The 18,477-nt window shown below is 54.3% G+C and overlaps 2 protein-coding genes across 3 annotated transcripts; one reads left to right on the top strand and one right to left on the bottom strand.

Annotated features, from left to right (window-relative positions):
• Positions 1-1,662: 1,662 nt before the first annotated feature.
• Positions 1,663-15,690, bottom strand: HPS4 (HPS4 biogenesis of lysosomal organelles complex 3 subunit 2). Of its 2 annotated transcripts, XM_027722296.2 has the most exons (13): positions 15,586-15,690; positions 14,650-14,740; positions 13,834-13,977; positions 12,806-12,913; positions 12,389-12,505; positions 12,172-12,266; positions 11,025-11,097; positions 10,331-10,364; positions 9,633-9,729; positions 8,241-9,159; positions 5,685-5,817; positions 4,704-4,812; positions 1,663-2,858 (listed from the first exon to the last, which is right to left on the bottom strand). In XM_027722296.2, the coding sequence occupies exons 1-13, from the start codon at positions 15,618-15,620 to the stop codon at positions 2,687-2,689; spliced, it is 2,127 nt and encodes a 708-aa protein (XP_027578097.1). In that variant the 5' UTR covers positions 15,621-15,690; the 3' UTR covers positions 1,663-2,686. The 2 variants fall into 2 exon arrangements, with proteins under 2 accessions (XP_027578097.1, XP_027578098.1); XM_027722297.2 differs by lacking the exons at positions 14,650-14,740; positions 15,586-15,690 and adding an exon at positions 13,683-13,746 and having other exon boundaries at positions 13,834-13,948.
• A 62-nt stretch (positions 15,691-15,752) lies between these two features.
• SRRD (SRR1 domain containing) lies at positions 15,753-17,692 on the top strand. Its single transcript, XM_039384160.1, has 8 exons — positions 15,753-15,889; positions 15,976-16,016; positions 16,140-16,276; positions 16,353-16,451; positions 16,557-16,711; positions 16,942-16,987; positions 17,262-17,637; positions 17,676-17,692. Exons 1-7 carry the CDS (start codon positions 15,753-15,755, stop codon positions 17,466-17,468), a joined length of 822 nt encoding a protein of 273 aa, XP_039240094.1. The 3' UTR covers positions 17,469-17,637; positions 17,676-17,692.
• Positions 17,693-18,477: the final 785 nt, after the last annotated feature.

Raw genomic sequence — 18,477 nt, 5'->3', positions numbered from 1 at the left:
GTCCCCGGTCATCCCCAGAAGCAGCTGCAGCCCCTCAGCTCCCAGAACCTCACAGCAGCCACTAGTCTTGCCAGAGCATCCGCAAACAAACCATTCTGGGAATTGCTTCCAGCTGCCTGCACTGACGCATCAAAGGCAGCAGATCCCCAGGAGCAGCTCCAGGGCAGAGAGTGCTGCTTAACTCCCACCCTACTGCCCGAAAACAGCAGCACAGAGCCAGCTTGGCAGGGCAGGAATCGCCCTCCACGACTCCCTGGGCCTCGCTGGTGGCACTCAGACAGACCCAGCTGCAGCAGCTGCTCCTCATCCCCTTATGCTCAAAATGCCCCATTTTTAAACCTCTCCAGCACAGCAGTCACACCAAGGGCCGGGAGCTCTCCATGTGCTGCCCAGACAACTTTCCTCCCAGCCAGCTCAGGCAGAGAGGTCTGGGTGACCAGATGCAGCCCCAGCAGCCACGGGAAGGAGCCACCCCAGCTGTTCCCCCGCCGGCAGACGGCTCGGCAGATTGCGGCAGGAGATCCCCGACGGCAGCAGGCGAGAGCATTCATCTATTTTGTGTCTTGCCGCTGTGCCAAATCTCCCTCCTGTCCCTCTCAGGATTTTCCTTCAACTTCTACGTGTTTCCTGATAGAGCACACAACCACTTCCGAAAACACCCAGGCAGGAGCCAGCCGGATCTCCCCGGGGAGCAAACCAGGCTGGAGCTGCCTCGCAGCCCTGCCCGCTGGCTCGCTGCTCCCAGCACTCCGAGGCTTCCTCACCTTCTGGGAATTGCAGAGGGAACCCGGATCTGCTGAGTGCGCAGAGGCGACAGGCAGAGCAGCATCTACCAGAGGGGCTGCTTGGCTCAGCCTGGCGGGGAGCCCAGAGCATCGAAGAGGCTGGAGAACACAGCCCCTCCCCTCCTGCCTTCTCCCACCCACGCGATGCCTCCCTGTGCTCTGCTCCAGAGCCAGAGCAGCTTGGCCATCACTCAAGGCAAGTGCACAGGGAAGTCACACAGGGAAGCAGCACCTTACCTTCCACATGGATGTCACTGAAACAGGAGGTCACTAGGATGGCTCCAGCTCAGGCTTCCCAGTGAGCTTTCACTCCTACACTGCCAACAGGCTCCTGACAGTCCTTCTGTGCAGAGCAGCTTCCCTGCCATCGTGCCCAGGACAGGAGCAGTGCCACACGGCCCTGCTCCTGCTGAAACACCCCCTCAGCTGCCAGGGCTGGCATCCAGGTGGCAATCCATGCCCAGCCACCTCTGAGCAAGCAGCTGGCTTGTCCTCTGGAGTCCTCTGAAGTTCCCAGCAAGGTCTTCAGAGTAGCCCTGCAATGGCAGAGACCTTGGGACTGCCTGTGTCAGAGCAGAACCACGAGCTGTGACCATGGTGACCTCGCCATGTCCAGCTCTGATGCTGACACGAGGCTGCTCACCATCTCACCATGTTCATGTCTCTCTCACTATCTCTCAGTAACACCAGTAATGCATCTACCTTCAGGAATCTTCCAAGAAGTTGCTTTGCAAGAATGACTGAACCAACAGGCACTGCCTGTTCAACCCCACCAGTGCAGGAACTACCCTTGGCACAGAGCTAAGAGGGGGAACAGCTCACCCAACCCAAGCCATCACACTACGAACCACAAACACGACAACCAACATGACTCTGGCCACTGACACAGTGCTAGAATGAGCCTTGGAGACTCTCTTTTATTTCCAGTCACACTGGGGGGGGTTGTGTACGTACCAGCAGCAGGTTTCCAAGCCCAGCCAAACAGCTATCCATCCCTCAGGTCTAAGCAGCCATCACCACAGACCCCCCCAGCCACCACTGAGAGGGGACGCTCTGTCAGAGCAGGAAGGGAACAGTTGCTGAGGGGCTACAAAACCTCTTTGGTCCCATCAGCTTAAGGGGCGGTTTCAGGGTCAACAGAGTGTGGGCAAATGGAGCATCAAGAGCAGCAAAACAAGGTCCTGCACCAGGAGGGAGGGAGCAGAAGGACATTCACACCACCACCACCATCACAGGGCCCTGTGAGGCCACGGGGTCCAGGTGTGGGCAGCGCTGGGCTGCACCATCACTGACCAGGCAGGTGTGGAGGGACAAGAACCTCCCAGAGTCACCTACAACATAAAAGCCTCCTGACAGCACCCAGAGGAGGCTTATGAGTTCTGCAGCACTTCTCCAGTCTGAGAACAGGCAGGTTCTGCTAATCAAGGTAAGGCACTACATCATGGCAGGGCTCATTCCTATGGATTAAGAGATATAAATAAAGCCCAAGTCTGAGCAGGGCAAGTGCAGGCACAGACAGTGTCTGACTGACATGTCTCAAAGCCAGCGCTGCCCGGGGTCTGTGTGGCTCAGAGGAAGACGAGGTTTTACATCAGGTCGAGGCACACAGGGAGTCTGCAGAGCACCAGGAACTGGCCCAGAGTCCATGTAAACCAAGCTCCCCAACATGGCTGTGTTCTGTCTTCAGTCTTTGGTAAGTGTTAATGTCAGTAACACCTGCCCTGGCCCCAGATGAGCTGCAGGACAGGGCAAAAAGTGACCCTTTTGAGGGTCAGGCAGGCTGGAGACCCCACAGAGGCAGGGCAGAGCCTCATGCCTCTGACGGAATAAATGGCTGAGATTTTCCTTATTGGAGATGAACATTCAGCAGGGGCTGAGACACGTTGTCTGAGCACATCAGCTCACAGCAAGTTCACCCCGTGCTTCAGCAGCTTCTGCTTGGCCTTGCTGGGCAGGCTGAAGGCACTGTCGTGCGGGTTGGGGACGCCTGAGTTGCGGAGCGGAGCACCCAGCTGCTGGAAGTAGGTTTCCTGGACGGGATTCCGACAGGCGTACACGGCTGTGGAGGCATTCCTGGCAGGGCAGCAGAGAGGGAAGAGGTCAGATTTACAGATTTGGGCGAGATTCAAAGGTGGGCACTGGTATGTTTACAGCACTGGGCTCCCAGCTACTGAGAGGGACTTTCAAATGTCTCAGCGAGGGAACACGGAGCTAAATGGGCACCAAACCCCTGCAGTGCATTCCCTGAAGACCACAGGGAACCAGACCCTTCTTCTCAAGGGTCCTGGCATCCTAAAAGGGAAAATGGGATATCACAGAACCTTTGAGGTTGAAAAAGACCTCCAAAGACCATTGAGTTCAACCTGTGACTCATCCCTACACAGTCAACCAGCCCAGAGCACTGAGTGCCATGTCCAGTTGTTCCTTGGACACCTCCAGGGGTGGGGACTCCACCACCTTCCTGGGCAGCCCCTTCCAATAACTGATCAGCCTTTCCATGAATAAATTCTTCTAGGACCCACTCAGCAGCACTAACACCTGCGTGTCACCAGCCCAGGACACCATGAGCTGGGATGGAACACTCCTCATGCCCAGCACTCCTCCCTCTCCCACAGGAGCCCATCTCACTGCTGCTGGCCATAACCAAATCCCAGTACAGCACCTCGCAGCAGGAACCACATTCAGTCACAGGTGTGATGAAGCTCAGACAATAGCCAGATACTGTAACCACAAAAGCTGTGATTATTAACAGCAATTAAGATTAAGAACCCCCACAAAGCATTCTCCTGCAGGAAGGCTGGCAGGGAGAAAAGCCAAGGACTCTGGATTCCTCCTCAACGGAGGAAAGCAGCAACTGCTATGTTTGCTGACACCCTTCTGTGACAACTCTCCATAAAAGAAAGCAGTTTTAGTCATCTTGTTACTCAGGCTGATTCACACATGGAGTTGCTTTTTTTGGGGTAACACAGAATACACCAGCTTAGGCAGTCAGTTTAGGATTGGATTTAAGGAGCCAGTCAAGCTCATGCTAAACAAGGAGTTCTCCAGCACTGAAGTGTGTGATTCACATTCCCTTGGCAAGCTGTGCCAGAGCAGTGAAACTGTTTAATTCCCAGAAGCATCTTTATTTCATCATGTTTTGGACAAACAAGCAGGACCAGGCAGGCAGAATCTGTGCACTCACAACACAACCCCCCCAGCTCAGCTGAGGAACGGAGGGTTCGCTTCAGCCGTGGCCTGGGGAAGGGATCTGGGTGTGGGGAAGGGATGTGGATGTTGGGAAGGGCTCTGGCTCTGGGGATGAGCTCTGGATGTCAGGGAGGACTCTGGCCAGGAGGAAGGGCTGTGGCTGTTGGGAAGGGCACTGGATGTCAGGGAGGGCTCTGGCCATGAGGAAGGGCTTTGGATGTCATGGAGGGCTCTGGAAGTCGGGAAGGGCTCTGGCTGTGATAAGACCATCCTGCCTGGTGCATCACAATTGAGTTTGCCACGCACATCACAGTGTGTTTCCAACCCAACAAGCCGTGTAAGAAAACAAAATCTAGGTTGCCAATTCTGGGCGCCTTTGGCTCCCCGCCGAGACACAAATTTATTAGGAACAGCTATATTTAACACTGCGTCTTAGAATCTTATGGTGCCAGGAACTGGCAATGTTTGAACATTACATCTTAATCCAACTCATGGCACCACTCAGCTGTGCCCTCAGTCCCGGTGCCACTGTAGCCTCTCAACATCCAGAACACAAAGGAACCCACAATTAAAAGCAGACTTAGGGAATAAGGCGATGTGACTGACCCTTGCCAGGAGGCACCGGTGTGGTTACAACATGTGCCAAAACCCAGCCAGACTTAAAAAGAGGTTCCCCCCTTCTGTGACCACCTAGCCTGCTGTGAGGAGGGGTTGTGAGCACCCCCTTACCTGATGATCACCTCTGAGGCCGAGGGAAGCTGGCTGAAGTCAGAGTGGATCAGCGTGGCCGCCCTCAGGAAGTGCCGGTCCAGAGGCCCAGGTGTGTGGGGCAGGTTGGCTGCACAACAGGAGCAAGGGGGGGTATTAAAAGCCCACTCTGTACTGTGTCCCCATTTACTGAACAGAAAAAGGCCCTGGATCTTCCCACAGACCCTGCATAGCAGCAGAACACGCTGGTGACACCTTAAGTCCCAAGGTGACCTCAAGGAACCAGTCAGCGACAGCCACCGTGCTCAGCCAAGCACGTGCTGGGGTACCTTTCCCTGTAGGCAACACAATCGAGGGGTCACAAGGTGGCCTGAGGCCTGGAGTACCTAGAAACATTGGGGTTTCTCTCTCTTTAAAGCACTTCCAAGCTGGACAGAGCCAGGCTGCCAGAGAAAGGGAACAGCAAAACCAACTGGAGCAAGACATGCACAGGGCTTTCTGCAGGTCAATGGTCCACCCACACCCAGGGCAGCAGCCCCCCAACTGCTGTCTGGTCCCAGCTCCTGCTTCTCACAGCCAGAAACAACTGAGAGACCCTCAGGTGTGACTGACAGACCCTCAGATGTACAGTGGGACACAAGGCATCACACCAGGGATGAATGGCTGGGGGCAATGGCTGGGTTTGAAGGGGATGTCGAGTCCTGTGCTCACACCCAGCCCTCAGCAGAACCCCAAGGGACATCATTCTGAGCAAAGCACCAGTGGCAGCTGCTCCAGCTCCCACAGCCTCTGGCTGTCACCCAAACAAAGCCATCAACAAGTCTTCAGCAGATTATAAACTCTCAACAGACAAAGTTCCCTCAACAGGGCCTTTCAGCCAGGCTGCGTGGTAGGAGTTACAGTGAGAAATGCTTCTGAGCTGTCTGAGGTATGAGAAAAGGTTCCCCTAAAACCCATTTTCCTCACTATTCCCTCCTGCTGTTCCAGAAGATGAAGGCTCACCTGTGAGGACATTCTGGACACGGTCATAGTGTGTGAAGCTGTAGGTTGTCCTGGCTGAGGCCGAGGAGTCCTTGGGCAGAGTCTCCCTCAGGTGAACCTCGAGGCCATTCAGGGAAGCCAGGCTGCTGTGGTACTGCAGACAGGGGAAAGGCAAAGGTCAGAGCTCCACCTGTGCCTCACCTGGGCTTCCAAGGAGATGCTGGAGGGCGCTCAGGTGACAGAGGGACCAGACCCTTCCATGCTCTGCTGTGCTGCCCAGGCTCCCACATGGAATGGCTGGGAAACTTGGGCACAGGGGAAAGCAGACAAGTCCCACAGCTCCCATGTCAGTGATGGAGCGCAGAACACCCTGGTCTAGTGGAAGGGAACCCCGTGGAAGGGGTCCCTGCCCATGGCAGGGTGGTGGAACTGGATGATCTTTACCAACCCAAACCATTCCTTGATTCCGTGACTCAGGAAAGGGCACTCCAACCTGAAAATAAGCCAATAAACCACCTGATGCTATTAATTCCAGGAAAATGCAGGGCTCCATTAATGTACCATCAACCATTACTCTCCAGGGCTCATTTTCACATGACTTTCAGCCACCACAAGGAATATTCCTTTGCTTCCCAGCCCTTATTACACCAGGCAGTACAAATACACACAACAACGTACACAATCAACACCAAGCTGTTCTCCTGAGTGGACTTTCAGTAGCCCAGCTGGATGGCTGTGCTGAGGCTCCCTGGGCACAGGCAGGGCACAGGCAGGGGCCCTCCACCACTCCTGGGAAGATTAACTCCATAATCCTCATCCTGCCTGTGTGCTTTCCTCTGCTGTGGAGAGGATAAAGCCTCTGTTCAGCAGGACGGCACTGCACGGCCTATGCTTGACCCCCTGTTAAAGAACAGATTTTCCCTTCTGTGCAGTGAAATGGAGGGATTAGACCTAAAGAGCAGCAGGAAGGAAGCCCCAGAGCCTCCTGCTCCGCAGGGAAAGCCTGCGATGGAACCCGCCCTCCCAGAGGTTCTCAGCTGCACAAGTAGCATATTTTACCCTTCTTTGGTGTCATTTTTGGGCCTCAAAGCATTCAAAAACATTAATTATAATGCAGCTTTTACATCCCTGAGAGCTGAGGGTCATTTTTAATCTACAGATAAACAAAAGGATAGACAAGCTGAGGTTATGTCTCAAATCCACCAGCAGAAGAGCCCAGCTGGACCTCCTCAGACAATGCTCTTCCTCCTGGGATAACTGGACATGCAATGCAGCTCTAAGGGATAACAAACACCTGCATCCACAGGAGGGTGTAGCAGAAGAGCCCAGTCACAGCCAAAATCCAGGCTGTGACAGTGCAGTTTGGGTGAGATCCAAAGCAAGGGTATGTGAGATGGAAGCAGGATGTTTGGGAAAACAGCAATCTGGATGGAATGGAGCTTTGTCGACCCTGGGGCAACACATAAAGGAAAACGGACTGTGCAATCCCTGTGCAACAGGGACAACCTTCAGCTCTCCAGAGTGACAATTCCCACCTGCCTGTTTCCCTCTTCCCCTCTTTGGAGAAGACATGGCAGAGCAGATTTGTGCAGCTGCCTGTTCCAAATGAACAGAAAGGGGACCAAGTGCAAAAAGCACCAGCTGCAACTCCTGCCCTCAACTGATTCTGCAGCAATTCCTCCCCAGGCACATGATCCCTCCCATGCTGAGTGAAGGAGATGCTCCCCAGCTCATAGGGGAGCCTTTGTGTCCCACAGCTTCCAGGGAAAGGAGCAACCTTGAGGCTCTGCGTTAGTCTGAGCTTCCCTCCACCTTCCAGTCTAGCTGGGTAAGGAAAATAGGTTGTTCCTATGGCAACTGGCATATCAAACAGGGCTCTGCAGCTTTGACTCAGCTCCTGGGAGGGAGGCAGAGGCCAGGCAGCAGCTCTGCAGGCTGATGCTTCCCAGGAAAGGCGGGGGACTGGCACATCTTGCCCCTGCAGCCTCATCAGCTCCATTTACAGGGAAGCCTTGGCAACCAAATCCCACAGCAGAGTAATTTGGGATTGCTCTGATACAGCCCCTGTGCAGTGCCCAAACGGCATCCTTCTCTCCAGCCCTGGGGAGCAGGCTGGGGGCTCCCACAGCCAAAGGAAACACTCCAGGACCTGCTGCCAGACACGTCTCTGGTGCTCCCAGAGGGAGAAGCTGTGACGTGCAAAGTGGGGGTTAAACAGAACAAACCTTGCTTCCCAAAAAGCACTAAACTGAGGGGTTTTCCCAGTGAATCCCAAATCCAGCCCAGGCCTTCTGACGGTCACACCCACACACTCTGCTCCGGTGCTGGCACTGACAGACAACAGCAGCACCAGGAGCTGTGTGAGACAAGGCTCTCACCTCCCTGCTCGCTGCCTCACACCCTCCCACACAGCCAGGGCTGTGGTGACGAGCCCTGAGCCAAACGGCTTCGCCTTGTGCAGCACAGAGCAGGTGAGGAAAGGATAAGAAGTGCGATCCAACATTCCCTCTTCAGTTGTAAACCCTGTCCCTCCCACCAGGAGGGCAGCTGAAGGTGGGAGAGATCTTTCCCACTCACCACATCTTCCATGGCACTCCGGTCCCCTCGGAGATGGTCCTCAGCCAGCAGTGACAGCACCAGCCCCTTGATGCAGTGAACATAGAGGCTCATCCGGGCTGGATCGCCCTCTCTGCCCAACTCCACGGCAGTCCGGGCTCCCAGCCTGTCCCCTTGGGGTGCCCAGCTGCCCTCCCCACTCCTGGGACATGGCATGTGCCCTGCTGGGTCACTGAGCAGACCCTCCTGAACCCCCACAGCCGGCAGCCGACTCCCACTCCAGAGCTGTGACTGTCCAGCAGTGCCTGGACCATCCAAACCCCACACATGGTCACCAGCAGAGCTGCCGCTTCCTCCGGACACACGGCTTTGGCTCACAGTCTCTTGCTCATTGTGTTCTCTGGATTTCCTCCTGCTCAGCTCCTGAGCAGGAGAGGGAACAGGAGAGGAGAGGGAACTTTGGTTCTCAGCATCAGAGTGCTCAGTATCAGAGTCCACAAGGGATTTCCCCATGTCCCGACTCTGCTGCTCCCGGGCGTAAGGGTTGGGAAAGGAAAAGCCTTCCAGGTATGGACCCATAGTTTGAGCACATTCAGAAGTCCGGAGTGTGGAAGGGCTTGGGAGATGCTCTGTGTCACTCTCTGATGGGATGTGTGTTTTCCTGCTGAGCTCTGAGCTGTCACTGCCTGGTCCACTCAGGTTTGCAGCTGAGGAACTCCTTGTGCTGGCTCCCATTTCAGGGAAGCCTGTCAGGGGACTTGCAGGGCTGCCTGACTGCAGAGCATCTCCTGGGGCAGCTGTGCCTGAAGCCTCCTCAGGGGACTCCTGCACAGATATACCATCCAGGGCTTGGTTTTCATGAACTCCTGTTGACTCTGGAACTGCTTGGGAGCACGAAGCACTCTCCTCTGCTCCGGTGCCTGCTGGGGACATGGATGCCCTAGCGGGAGATGACAAAGGGGTTAAACTACTGAGCAGGATCTGCGTGGAGTTATCCTATACCTAATAACCCCACTGCCCCCTGGTACTGATCAATGGTTGCTATAAAGAGCATCTTCCTGGGAAAAGGATGGGCTGAAGTCTAACACAGGTGAAAAGCCTGGGAATGTTACATTGCAGGCGCCTGGGAATGTCCCTCCCTTGTCCACAAAGCACAAAGGCTCCAAGCAGTGCTGTGAGCTGAGAGACAACAGGTCACAGATGGTCTGGGGAAGCAGTTCTGCTTCAGGCTGCTCACAGCAGGGATATGGACACAGGAATTCCGTCCAGCCCGAGAGGCCTCAGGCAGCTCCAACAGGCAGCAACAGGGTCCAGGTTAGTTCCAGGGAAAACAGCAACAATGACAACAAGGACACAGAGCCACGTGTGAGCTTCTGCTGCAAATCCTCTCTCCGTGTCAGGCTGGTTTCCTACCTGGCCATCCACTCCACTGGGAAGTCCCGGAGCACTGAGACTTCGTCCCCTGTTAGGAACACCGGGATGATTCGGACACCCTGCGGCAATGGAGACTCTGCAAGAGCAGTGGAGGTTTCAGGATTAAATGAACATGCCCCAACATAAAGAAGAGAAGCCAAACTCCATCAGTTTAAAGGCTTCTGCAGGTGGAATAGGTCTGCCATTGTCCTGCATCCCAACTGAGCTGGGCAGCATTTGCCCACCCTCCTCATACACAGTTAAATTTTCCCTCAGTGTTTCTTCCTAACCATCCTGGCAGATCATCTCTAAACTGATGCTGAGAGATGATGACTGGAGGTTTGGACTGCAAGAATCAGCCATCTGTTGTCAGGGCTCCATCAGGGCCAAGTAGGCACATGAGGAACTGGAATAAAGGCAGGCATGTTGGGAATCTGCAGAACTGACAAACCCAAAAGAGCAAACCCTCTGCTTAGCCAAGGGAAGGAGCTGGTTCTGATTACACAACACCCACTGGTACTGCTGACTAGTGCCAGCAACACCCTCTGGGATATACTGGATATACTCCTGCATCCAGCAAGATCTTGGATGTGAACCCCTGAGAACCAGCTCATGCTCCCATGCAGAGAAGGCAGCCTGGGGAGTGCACACGTGCTGCTGCTGGTGGGCACTCGGCAGCACTGCAGCTGGATGCTCACCAGGCTCCCGTGGCTCCTCATCTCCAGGATCCCTCTGCAAGAAAAGTCAAGAATCGGCTCAGTGCCACCAGGACACCCCTGCCACCCTGCTCAGCCTCCCCAAGGCCACAGCAGACCCCACATCACCCCTCCAGCAAATGCTGTGACTGGTTTATAGTGCTGGGCAGGGGTTTGTTCCTTAGAGAGCTCTCAAAGCCAAAGAGACCTTCCCAAGGACCAAAACACACCTGAAAGCCAGGACAGAGCCACAATTTGCCATTACTGCCTTCTCAGGCCACAGAAACTCAGGTCATTACACAGAAGAGCAGAGGTCTTCCTCATATCTGCATTGTGGTAGCTTTTCTGTCACATAAATAATAACTTTTGACAAGTTTTAATGCAAACAAAAACTGCTCTGTTTGTCACTTTCAGACATTCATCGTATTTCCCACTAAGTACTTAAATGTGGGTAAAAAGCCAATCAAAACAACCCGCAGATGAGAACTCATGAATTCAGTAACTTAAAGACTGAAAAAAACAAATTCCTAGTGCAGAAGTCTCAAAACCTTATTCAATCATAACTAATAAAAGCTTTGAGCATCAGCATCAACATTTGTCCTTCCCAGTAATGGCACGTGTCAGATCTGTGTGACAAGAGCTCCCACACCACATCCTTGCAGGTATCTGCACGCAGGGAATGTGTTCAGCAACATACCTGGCCTGGAGACTCGCTGCCTTGGAGGAGAACTTTGGCAGTGAGGGAAGGTGGCAGCTGGGTGCTCACAATCCTAAAAGGACAAAACATAGTCATAGAATCACAGAATCATGGAATGGTTTGGGTTTAAAGGACCTTAAAGATCATTTAGCTCCACTCCTCTGCCATAGGCAAAGACACCTTCCACTGTCCCAGGTTGCTCCAAGCCTCATCCGACCTGGTCTGGAACACTTCCAGGGATGGGGGAGCCACAGCTTCTCTGGGCAACCTGTGCCAGGGCCTCACCACCCTCACAGGGAAGGATTTCTTCCTAATATTTAATCTAAACCTACTCTCTTGAGTAGGTTTGAAGCCATTTCCCTTGTCCTGTGAGCAGAGAATCCTTCCCTAAAGCTCAGCCACAGGCTCCCGGGGCTCCAGGACAGGCAGAACCAGCAGCAATGCTCATGATGGACACACTGGACTTGTGCTCTGAGCAAAGCTGATGGTGCTGCAGGAACCCAAAAATACCCTAAAGAAGGAGAGGTTTAACTCCAGTTCAAAGCCCTTTGCAGTGCTGCAGTAAGACTTAAGAGTTCACAGAACTCTGAGGACATTTGGTGACAAAATATCTCTACCAGAAGCAGCAGTGATACAGTGTCACACACATATGTGTAGCAGAGGCAGGACAAGGCTCTCAACTCCCTTCTCAAGCCAAATGTCCACCTCCCTGCACATGCTGCCAGCTTTAAGGTGCTGCAGTGACTCACGCCCAGCATCCTGGTCACGGGTATGAGATCACTCCCTGTCAGCCCTGGAAAATGCTCCCACTGTGGCACATTTCCAGTGCTCCTAAAAGGTGTTACTGGAACAGTTTATGCCAAAGAAAAATGGCACTTGAATGCTGCTGCCAAGGAATTCTCGGAATTCCCCACCTCCTGCCTTTCAAGGCCACCTTGGAGGCTTTCCTTGAAGTCGTTCAGTCATCTTGGGTTGTAAGAAGCTGGAATTCCTCATGGGAAATCCTGGCTCTGTGCATTTTCTGTCAGTACAGACAGTGGTCCTAGTCAGCAGGTCAGACAGAACCACGAACACACAGACATGCCTGCACTGATCTGCAGTGGATTTAGGGGCAGGTCAAGCCTTCAGGGAACACCTGGGTACTTACAAGCCTCTGTAGAGGATGCAGCCTGCCAAGACATGGGGACAGCGCTGGCACGTCTGCAAGATGAGAGCTGCCTTCAGCAAGAGCAGGGGATCCACCTGGACAGGGAGAACCACAGGGAGTGAGGCCACAGAATTCTGGGAAATGGTCAGAGCAGCAAATAATGCACACTCCCAGGTAGGGCAGCTCCAGCCAGGCAGTGCAGAGGATTGGCTCTTACCTTGGTTTTGTCCAGATGCCAAAGAGAATTGAAAATCCTGTGGAGGTCACCGGTGTTTTTTTGGATGTGTTCAATGTACCTGTCCCACTGCCTGCCCAGCTCCTCCTGGGAAAATGCCTGTGGACAACAAAACCCCACACACTGTCACTGCACGGGTGTTCCTGCATTGGGGATGGGCAATGCAATTCATGTGGGACAGAGCCTCTGAGGGACAAATCTTGTCAGGATGAGGGGGAAGATGATACCGAGAGGAAACTGCTTTAGTCTGAACACCTAGGAAATGTTTAGCAGACACCCAGACATCCTTGGAGCAAGGGCAGGACAGGCCTGCACACTTTTCCAGGTCCCAGTTCTTGGATATGTGAGGAAGAAACACAAGAGAACATTCCAGCCCCAGGGCCAGGGGTCTCCCGTTACCGTGTAGGCGCCGCGCACGGGGCCGTTGTAGAAGGTGAAGAGGCTGATGAGCTGCTCCAGAAAGCGCCTGCAGCTCACGTCAGGGAGCTCCACTGCACAGCCCAGAACCTGCAACAGGAGAGCCATGAATGAGGGATGTTCACTGACAAAACCCAGGCACAGCAGGTGAGAACAACTCTTATCGCTTTCCAACGAGGACAGACAGCTCTGTCAGGCAAACCCCTCCCCAGACTCACGAGTCATATGAAAAGGAAATTCAGAAATACCCACACAAGAGCCCTGGCACAGACAGGATAAATAAATGATATCAGAAATGCAATGCTTCAGACACACTTTCTTCCCACGCTAGATGACCCAGCTTGGTTCTTTAATAGCTAACAACATTTTCCTGAGACGAAGTACTTTGAAACATTCAAATTAAGTTGTTATTTACAGCAATGAAGACACTTCATTCGGCTTTTAAGTTGCTGAGAGAAGCAGAAGCATCAGGCCTCGTGCCTCAGAGCAAGCCATGTGAGCCTGAACAGCCAGTTAAATGGGGCTGACTGGTCTCAGCCCAGTTCCCAAGGGATGGTTTGGGGGCATTTTTGTCACAGCTCTGCCACACACTGTTCTTTGTATACTAAATGTCTGTGGACACTGACATGGCTCTGCAGCAGGAAATGCTGAGGGTTAGGAGGAAAGAGCAATCAGACCAGCTTGAGATTCTGTTCCCAGTTATTGCCAGTAGCCCACAGATACACACAACGATGTGGAGCTCAACATTTCACAGCCATTGGACAGGAACATCTAAAGAAATCATGTTGGGAGTAGACACACAAATGAGGCACATGAAGCCTAGTGACTTTCAGGACACAGTGACTTAAACTCAAGTTACCTTGCAATGAAATTCGTGCACTGCAAGGTCCCTCCCAGCTCTCCCCAGGTGTGCAGCCCCCACCCTGAAAAATAAACCCTCTTTGTTTGACACAGTCCTGTAGCCTCTGACTGTTCCCGTTCTGTGACTGCTCCAGACCTCCTGAACTCACCCACAGATAGTCTCCATCCACCACCACGGCAAATTTGAGCTTCCTGAGGCGGATGAGGCTGGGAGGGACCCCGGAGATTTCGGTCATGCAGCGAACCACCCCTGCCATCTGCCCACACAGCAACTCCTGCTGCTCTGGGAGGGTCTGCCCAGGGAGACAGGGAGGAGAAGCTTTAGTTTCCCTTTAAAAGAACTTGGAAAAAAATCACTGCTGTAATCAGGTATAAATAAAAATTAATTAGCAATTCAGTTATACAGAAAGAATTGTAAAGCATTGGAACAGGCTGCCCAGGGCAGTGGTGGAGTCACCATCCCTGGAAGTGTTCAGAAAACATGTGGAAGTGGCACGTGGGGACATGGTTAGTGGTGAAGGTGGTGCTGGGTTGATGGTTGGACTTGATCTTTTCCAACCTTAATGACTCTGTGATTCTATGAATCAAACACAGTAGCACAGGCATATTTCTGGGAGAAAAGAACTGTATTGCTTTTTCCAGGCAGCACAAGGGCCTGGACCTTATGGAGGGGAACTTTCATCTCTCATGTGTGTTTATATACATCACCAGGACAGACCTGGACTGTGCTGGACCATTCCACAGTGGGGGAGCAGAGTGTAACCCCACTGCTGTGTCCCGAGCCAGGTGGAGCCCAGCTCCACTCCACCTGGAGTTAATTGTACAGGATTTCTTAAAACTTTTGTGAATACTAAATAGGGATTAATCTGAATCTCCACCCGGGAACCAAACCATTCCTGATCCAGAACTATCAGCCCTGACCCACAATACCCCTTTACAGGTACTGAAATGAGAGCAGACATTACCTGAGAAGGGTAAAAGTAACAGATCCCAGCACTTGTAGGATCTCCTTCCTCCTTCACCTTTGAGCCGTCGTAAAGGAAAAAGTAATTCCACCTAAAAAAGCAAAGCAGTACCAGGAATTATTTTGTATTTGAAAACTGTTGCACTTCTCTGTCTCCTTTCTATTAGTTCAAGAAGAGCAACTAAAGGTTATTACAAACGGAGAGAGACATTGTTCTTGCACAATCACACTAAGTTTACACCCAAAAGCAGCACCAAGTGTCCCTTACAACTAAATTTGACCTTTTTTGTGGGCTTAAAATAGGTTCTATAACTCAGCAGCTCAGACAGGTGGAAAAGGATATGGACTTGTGAGATATTCTACCTGAGTCCAGGGAGTAATTGTCATTGAGCATTATCCACGTGCATTCTAAACAATTCCTGGGACCTGCTACTATTAATTCAGTTGCTGCCTGCACCCGACAGCCCTCGAGGAGCATGAGACAGAGAGTTCCCTCGGAAGACAAAATGTTATTCCACTCCAAACTTTTTGATTCACATATTCATAACACTTTTTGTCCTCTCCTGTCGTCACATCTCGGGACAAGCTTCCCCCAGGAGTATTCCAGCAGGAACAGCCCAGGTCTGGGGCAAAGGCAAAAGACGGCTCCAAAGTGGTACCGAGGAACCCGGGAACCCGCGTTACGGCCGGGCCAGGAGCAGGAGGCTGGATCCGTTCCCGGGGCGCCTCTCCATGGCCCTGGAATGACTCCGGGAGAGGGACGGAGCTGCTGAGCCCCTGCTGGGTTCCCGACCACGGGACGGGCTCTCCGCTCCGCGACCGGTGACCGTACCCACGGTCCGGCCAGCAAAGGGCCGAAGTGCCTTCCCGGGACACCCGCCACGCGTGTCCGGCGGTGTCCGGGCGGTACGGACGGGAGGGGAAGGGGCTCACTCACCACGGCGCGGGGCCGGGCTCGGTGGGCCGGGACATGGCTGCGGGCGGCTCCGGGATGCACCGGGATGCTCCGGGCGGTTCCGGGATGCTCCGGGACCCCGCGCTCCCTCCCGCCGCCGGTTCCGGGCGCGCCCCCGCCGGTCCCGTGACCGCCGCACGTGACCGCGCATGGCGGCGCCGGGCGGGTGGCGCGCGGCGCGCGCGCGGCGGCGGCGGCGGGGCCGGGACCGGGGAAAGGAGGAGGAGGAGGAGGAGGAAGGCGGTGCCGGCACCGAAGCGGTGCTGCGGCGGCTGCGGGAGGCGCGGTGAGTGCCCGGCCCCGGTCCCGGTCCGTGTGTCCCCTCCAGCCCCGGGGCTGCCGCGCCCCGCTGACACCGCGCTCTCCCCGCAGGGACGATCTGCTGAGCTCCGGCTTCTGGGCGGCGAGCGCCGGTGAGTGCGGGGAGCGGGAGGGGAGAGCGGGGGGAACGGGAGGTGCGGGGGCAGCGCGGTGACGGAGGGCGGCGAGAAGAGGCCCCGTCCCCGCCGCGCTGACCGCGCTCTCCGCGCCCGCAGGAGCCGTGCGGGCCCCGCTGAGCGGCCCCGCCGAGCCGCCCGCCCGCTGCGTCTGCTACGGGCTGGGCCGGTTCGCCGCCTGCCCCGCCGCCCGGTACCAGCTCGCCTTCCTGCTGCTGCTGCTGGAGGAGCTGCGGGTAAGCACCGGGGCCGGGGAACACGGGGGGCACCCCCCGGGCCGGCCCCCGCCCACGCCGCCCCTCTGCCCCGCAGGTGCCGCCCGCCCGGTGCGCCCTGTTCGACCCGGCCTTCTCTGCGCGGGAGGCGGCGGCGCTGGGAGCGCTGGGGCTGCGGCTGCTCCCGGAGAATGAGGTGAGCGGGACTCCCGGCTCGGCCGCCGGGACTCCCGGGGCCAGACCCCCTCGGGACCCCGCGGCCAGGGCTCAGCAGTGACGGGAGACGCCGGTTCTCGGGCAGGAGGGGAAACACGGCGTGGGGGACTCGGCCACGCTGTTCTACATGGTGCACTGCGGGAAGGCCTTGTACAACAACCTGCTGTGGAGCAACTGGAGCCCAGCGGCACTCTCCAAACTGGTCATCATCGGGAACAGCTTCCGAGGGATCGAGGAGAGGTCTGTGCATGCCCCGGAGACGCTCTGATGCCTCCAACCCCACTTTCCTCTCCTCCCTCCCTCTACTCCTTATATTCCTTGTGACAGCAAGGTCCCTGTTTTGCTCATTTTCGTTGCCATCAGTTTTACAGTCATGAGCCCTCTTTCCCCTTCTCTGTTCCACCTCCCTGTACAGAAAACCCACCTCACAGGAACCTTGTGTCTAACATGGGCACATTCTGTTATTCCAGATTGCTGTCCAGAATACTGGAGAGAGATTATTCTTACATAGCAAAGGTATGAGGCAATAGTTTAACATTATTGTTTTGTGTTGACAAAGCACCTTTAATGAGAAAGAAAATGAACTGCAGTTGGAAAGAAGAGGGTGGTTGTTTTTAAAACCTTTTTCCTGGACACTGCAATATAAAAACTAATTGCCTTAGGATTGTTCAACATCTGCAGAACACTCTGCACACAGGGGCTGGGGGTAACATACACCATCCTCACTGACCCAGCTTTGTAGAAAGGGACTTCTGCGTCATCTATAACTCTTTTCCCAAATGCTCTTTAGGTCTTGAAAGGGACGGAGGAAGTGGCGCTCCCGAGTCACCCCCGCTACCTGGACACCTTCAACGACACCTCCGTCCACTGGTTTCCCTTGGACAAACTGCAGGAACTCTGCCCCGAGGTCTGGAACTTTGTGGAAGAGCCAACGTACCAAGATTGCGAGGACCTGGAGATCATCAGGAATCAGGACAGAGCTGCTTCCGAGTCCTGACTGCTCCCTGTGTCAGGAGGGCTCGAATCCATATCTCTTCCCGTGGAAGCTTCTGCACAGCTGAGATGAAGCTCAAGAGTGACACTGACATCAGGCTCTGCCAAAAGTGGCAGCACCTGAACGCTGAGGTGATGGGACATTTTTGTATCTTATTTAATAAAATGTAAATGTAAAATTTAATAAAATAAAATTTAATAAAATGTAAAGCTGAGCTTTGACTTGCACTCACTGAACTACAGCAAACTAATTCCCCTAAAACCTGCCTTTAGAACCATCTGTACTGCAGTGAGTGCTCTTTGATTCTCTCCCCTTGCATGAACAATTCAAGGCCTTTGCACATACTACTCACACCTCAAAGCATGAGGAAGAGGGAATTATCTGAGAGGAATTAGCAGCTGGAGCTGTTGGTATCTAGTTCCCAGTGCAGGCTTGTAAAAGCTCCGAGAGCTGCTCAGTGCTGCTGAGTTCAGTTCTCCATCTGTTCAGTGAACAACCAGGTCAGCTCCCTCCAGGGACAAAAGCCTCGGGTTTCCTCCCTCACCTCTGTGTGCCCTGAACCACTGTGGTCCCAAAGCACCTTCTGTGAGTTTGCTGGGAGAAATCCCCCTGCTCCAGCTCTGCACTGACAGGGCAGAGGGAGCACAGGCACCAGGCTGAGGGAGAGAGGTGGGACAGGTCCTGGCTGCATGTGGCAAAGAGGAGCCCACTGTGTGAGGGGCATGGGGACAGCAACTCACTGCCAGTGCAGTGCACAGGCAGCAGAAGCTGTGACATCTGTCACTGGATACCCTTGGGACTCAGCTAGACCAGCCCTTGCTCATCTCTGGGATCAGGGAATCACCTCCCATGTTCCCTTCTAACCTGCTGCTGAACCTCTGTCACGGGTGGCAATTGCACATGTGTTGGAACTCCTTTTTCCTCCCTCAGCCTGGGTTTCCAGATCGGGAAACCTGCTCTCAACACTGCCTGAACAGCTCTTCCAGAACAGAAAACCATTCTGGCATACAGC

This window comes from Pipra filicauda, unplaced genomic scaffold, assembly GCF_003945595.2.
Source record: "Pipra filicauda isolate LSUMZ 115617 unplaced genomic scaffold, ASM394559v2 scaffold33_size4404698_pilon, whole genome shotgun sequence".
Taxonomy (NCBI): domain Eukaryota; kingdom Metazoa; phylum Chordata; class Aves; order Passeriformes; family Pipridae; genus Pipra; species Pipra filicauda.
The sequence above is the reverse complement of the archived record's forward strand: the minus strand, read 5'-3'. Positions and strand labels throughout refer to the sequence as shown.

What these genes read in the sequence shown, in the direction of transcription:
- SRRD (XM_039384160.1), top strand. Translation starts at nt 15,753, where the DNA reads ATGGCGGCGCCGGGCGGGTGGCGCGCGGCGCGCGCGCGGCGGCGGCGG. An exon ending in TGCTGCTGGAGGAGCTGCGG is followed by an intron (nt 16,277 to 16,352) that starts GTAAGCACCGGG and finishes TCTGCCCCGCAG; the next exon opens with GTGCCGCCCGCCCGGTGCGC. An exon ending in GGCTGCTCCCGGAGAATGAG is followed by an intron (nt 16,452 to 16,556) that starts GTGAGCGGGACT and finishes GTTCTCGGGCAG; the next exon opens with GAGGGGAAACACGGCGTGGG.
- HPS4 (XM_027722296.2), bottom strand. Translation starts at nt 15,620, where the DNA reads ATGTCCCGGCCCACCGAGCCCGGCCCCGCGCCGTG. An exon ending in TGAGGAGCCACGGGAGCCTG is followed by an intron (nt 9,730 to 10,330) that starts GTGAGCATCCAG and finishes CTGCTCTTGCAG; the next exon opens with AGTCTCCATTGCCGCAGGGT. An exon ending in GGAGTGCCATGGAAGATGTG is followed by an intron (nt 5,818 to 8,240) that starts GTGAGTGGGAAA and finishes CCCTGTCTGCAG; the next exon opens with TACCACAGCAGCCTGGCTTC.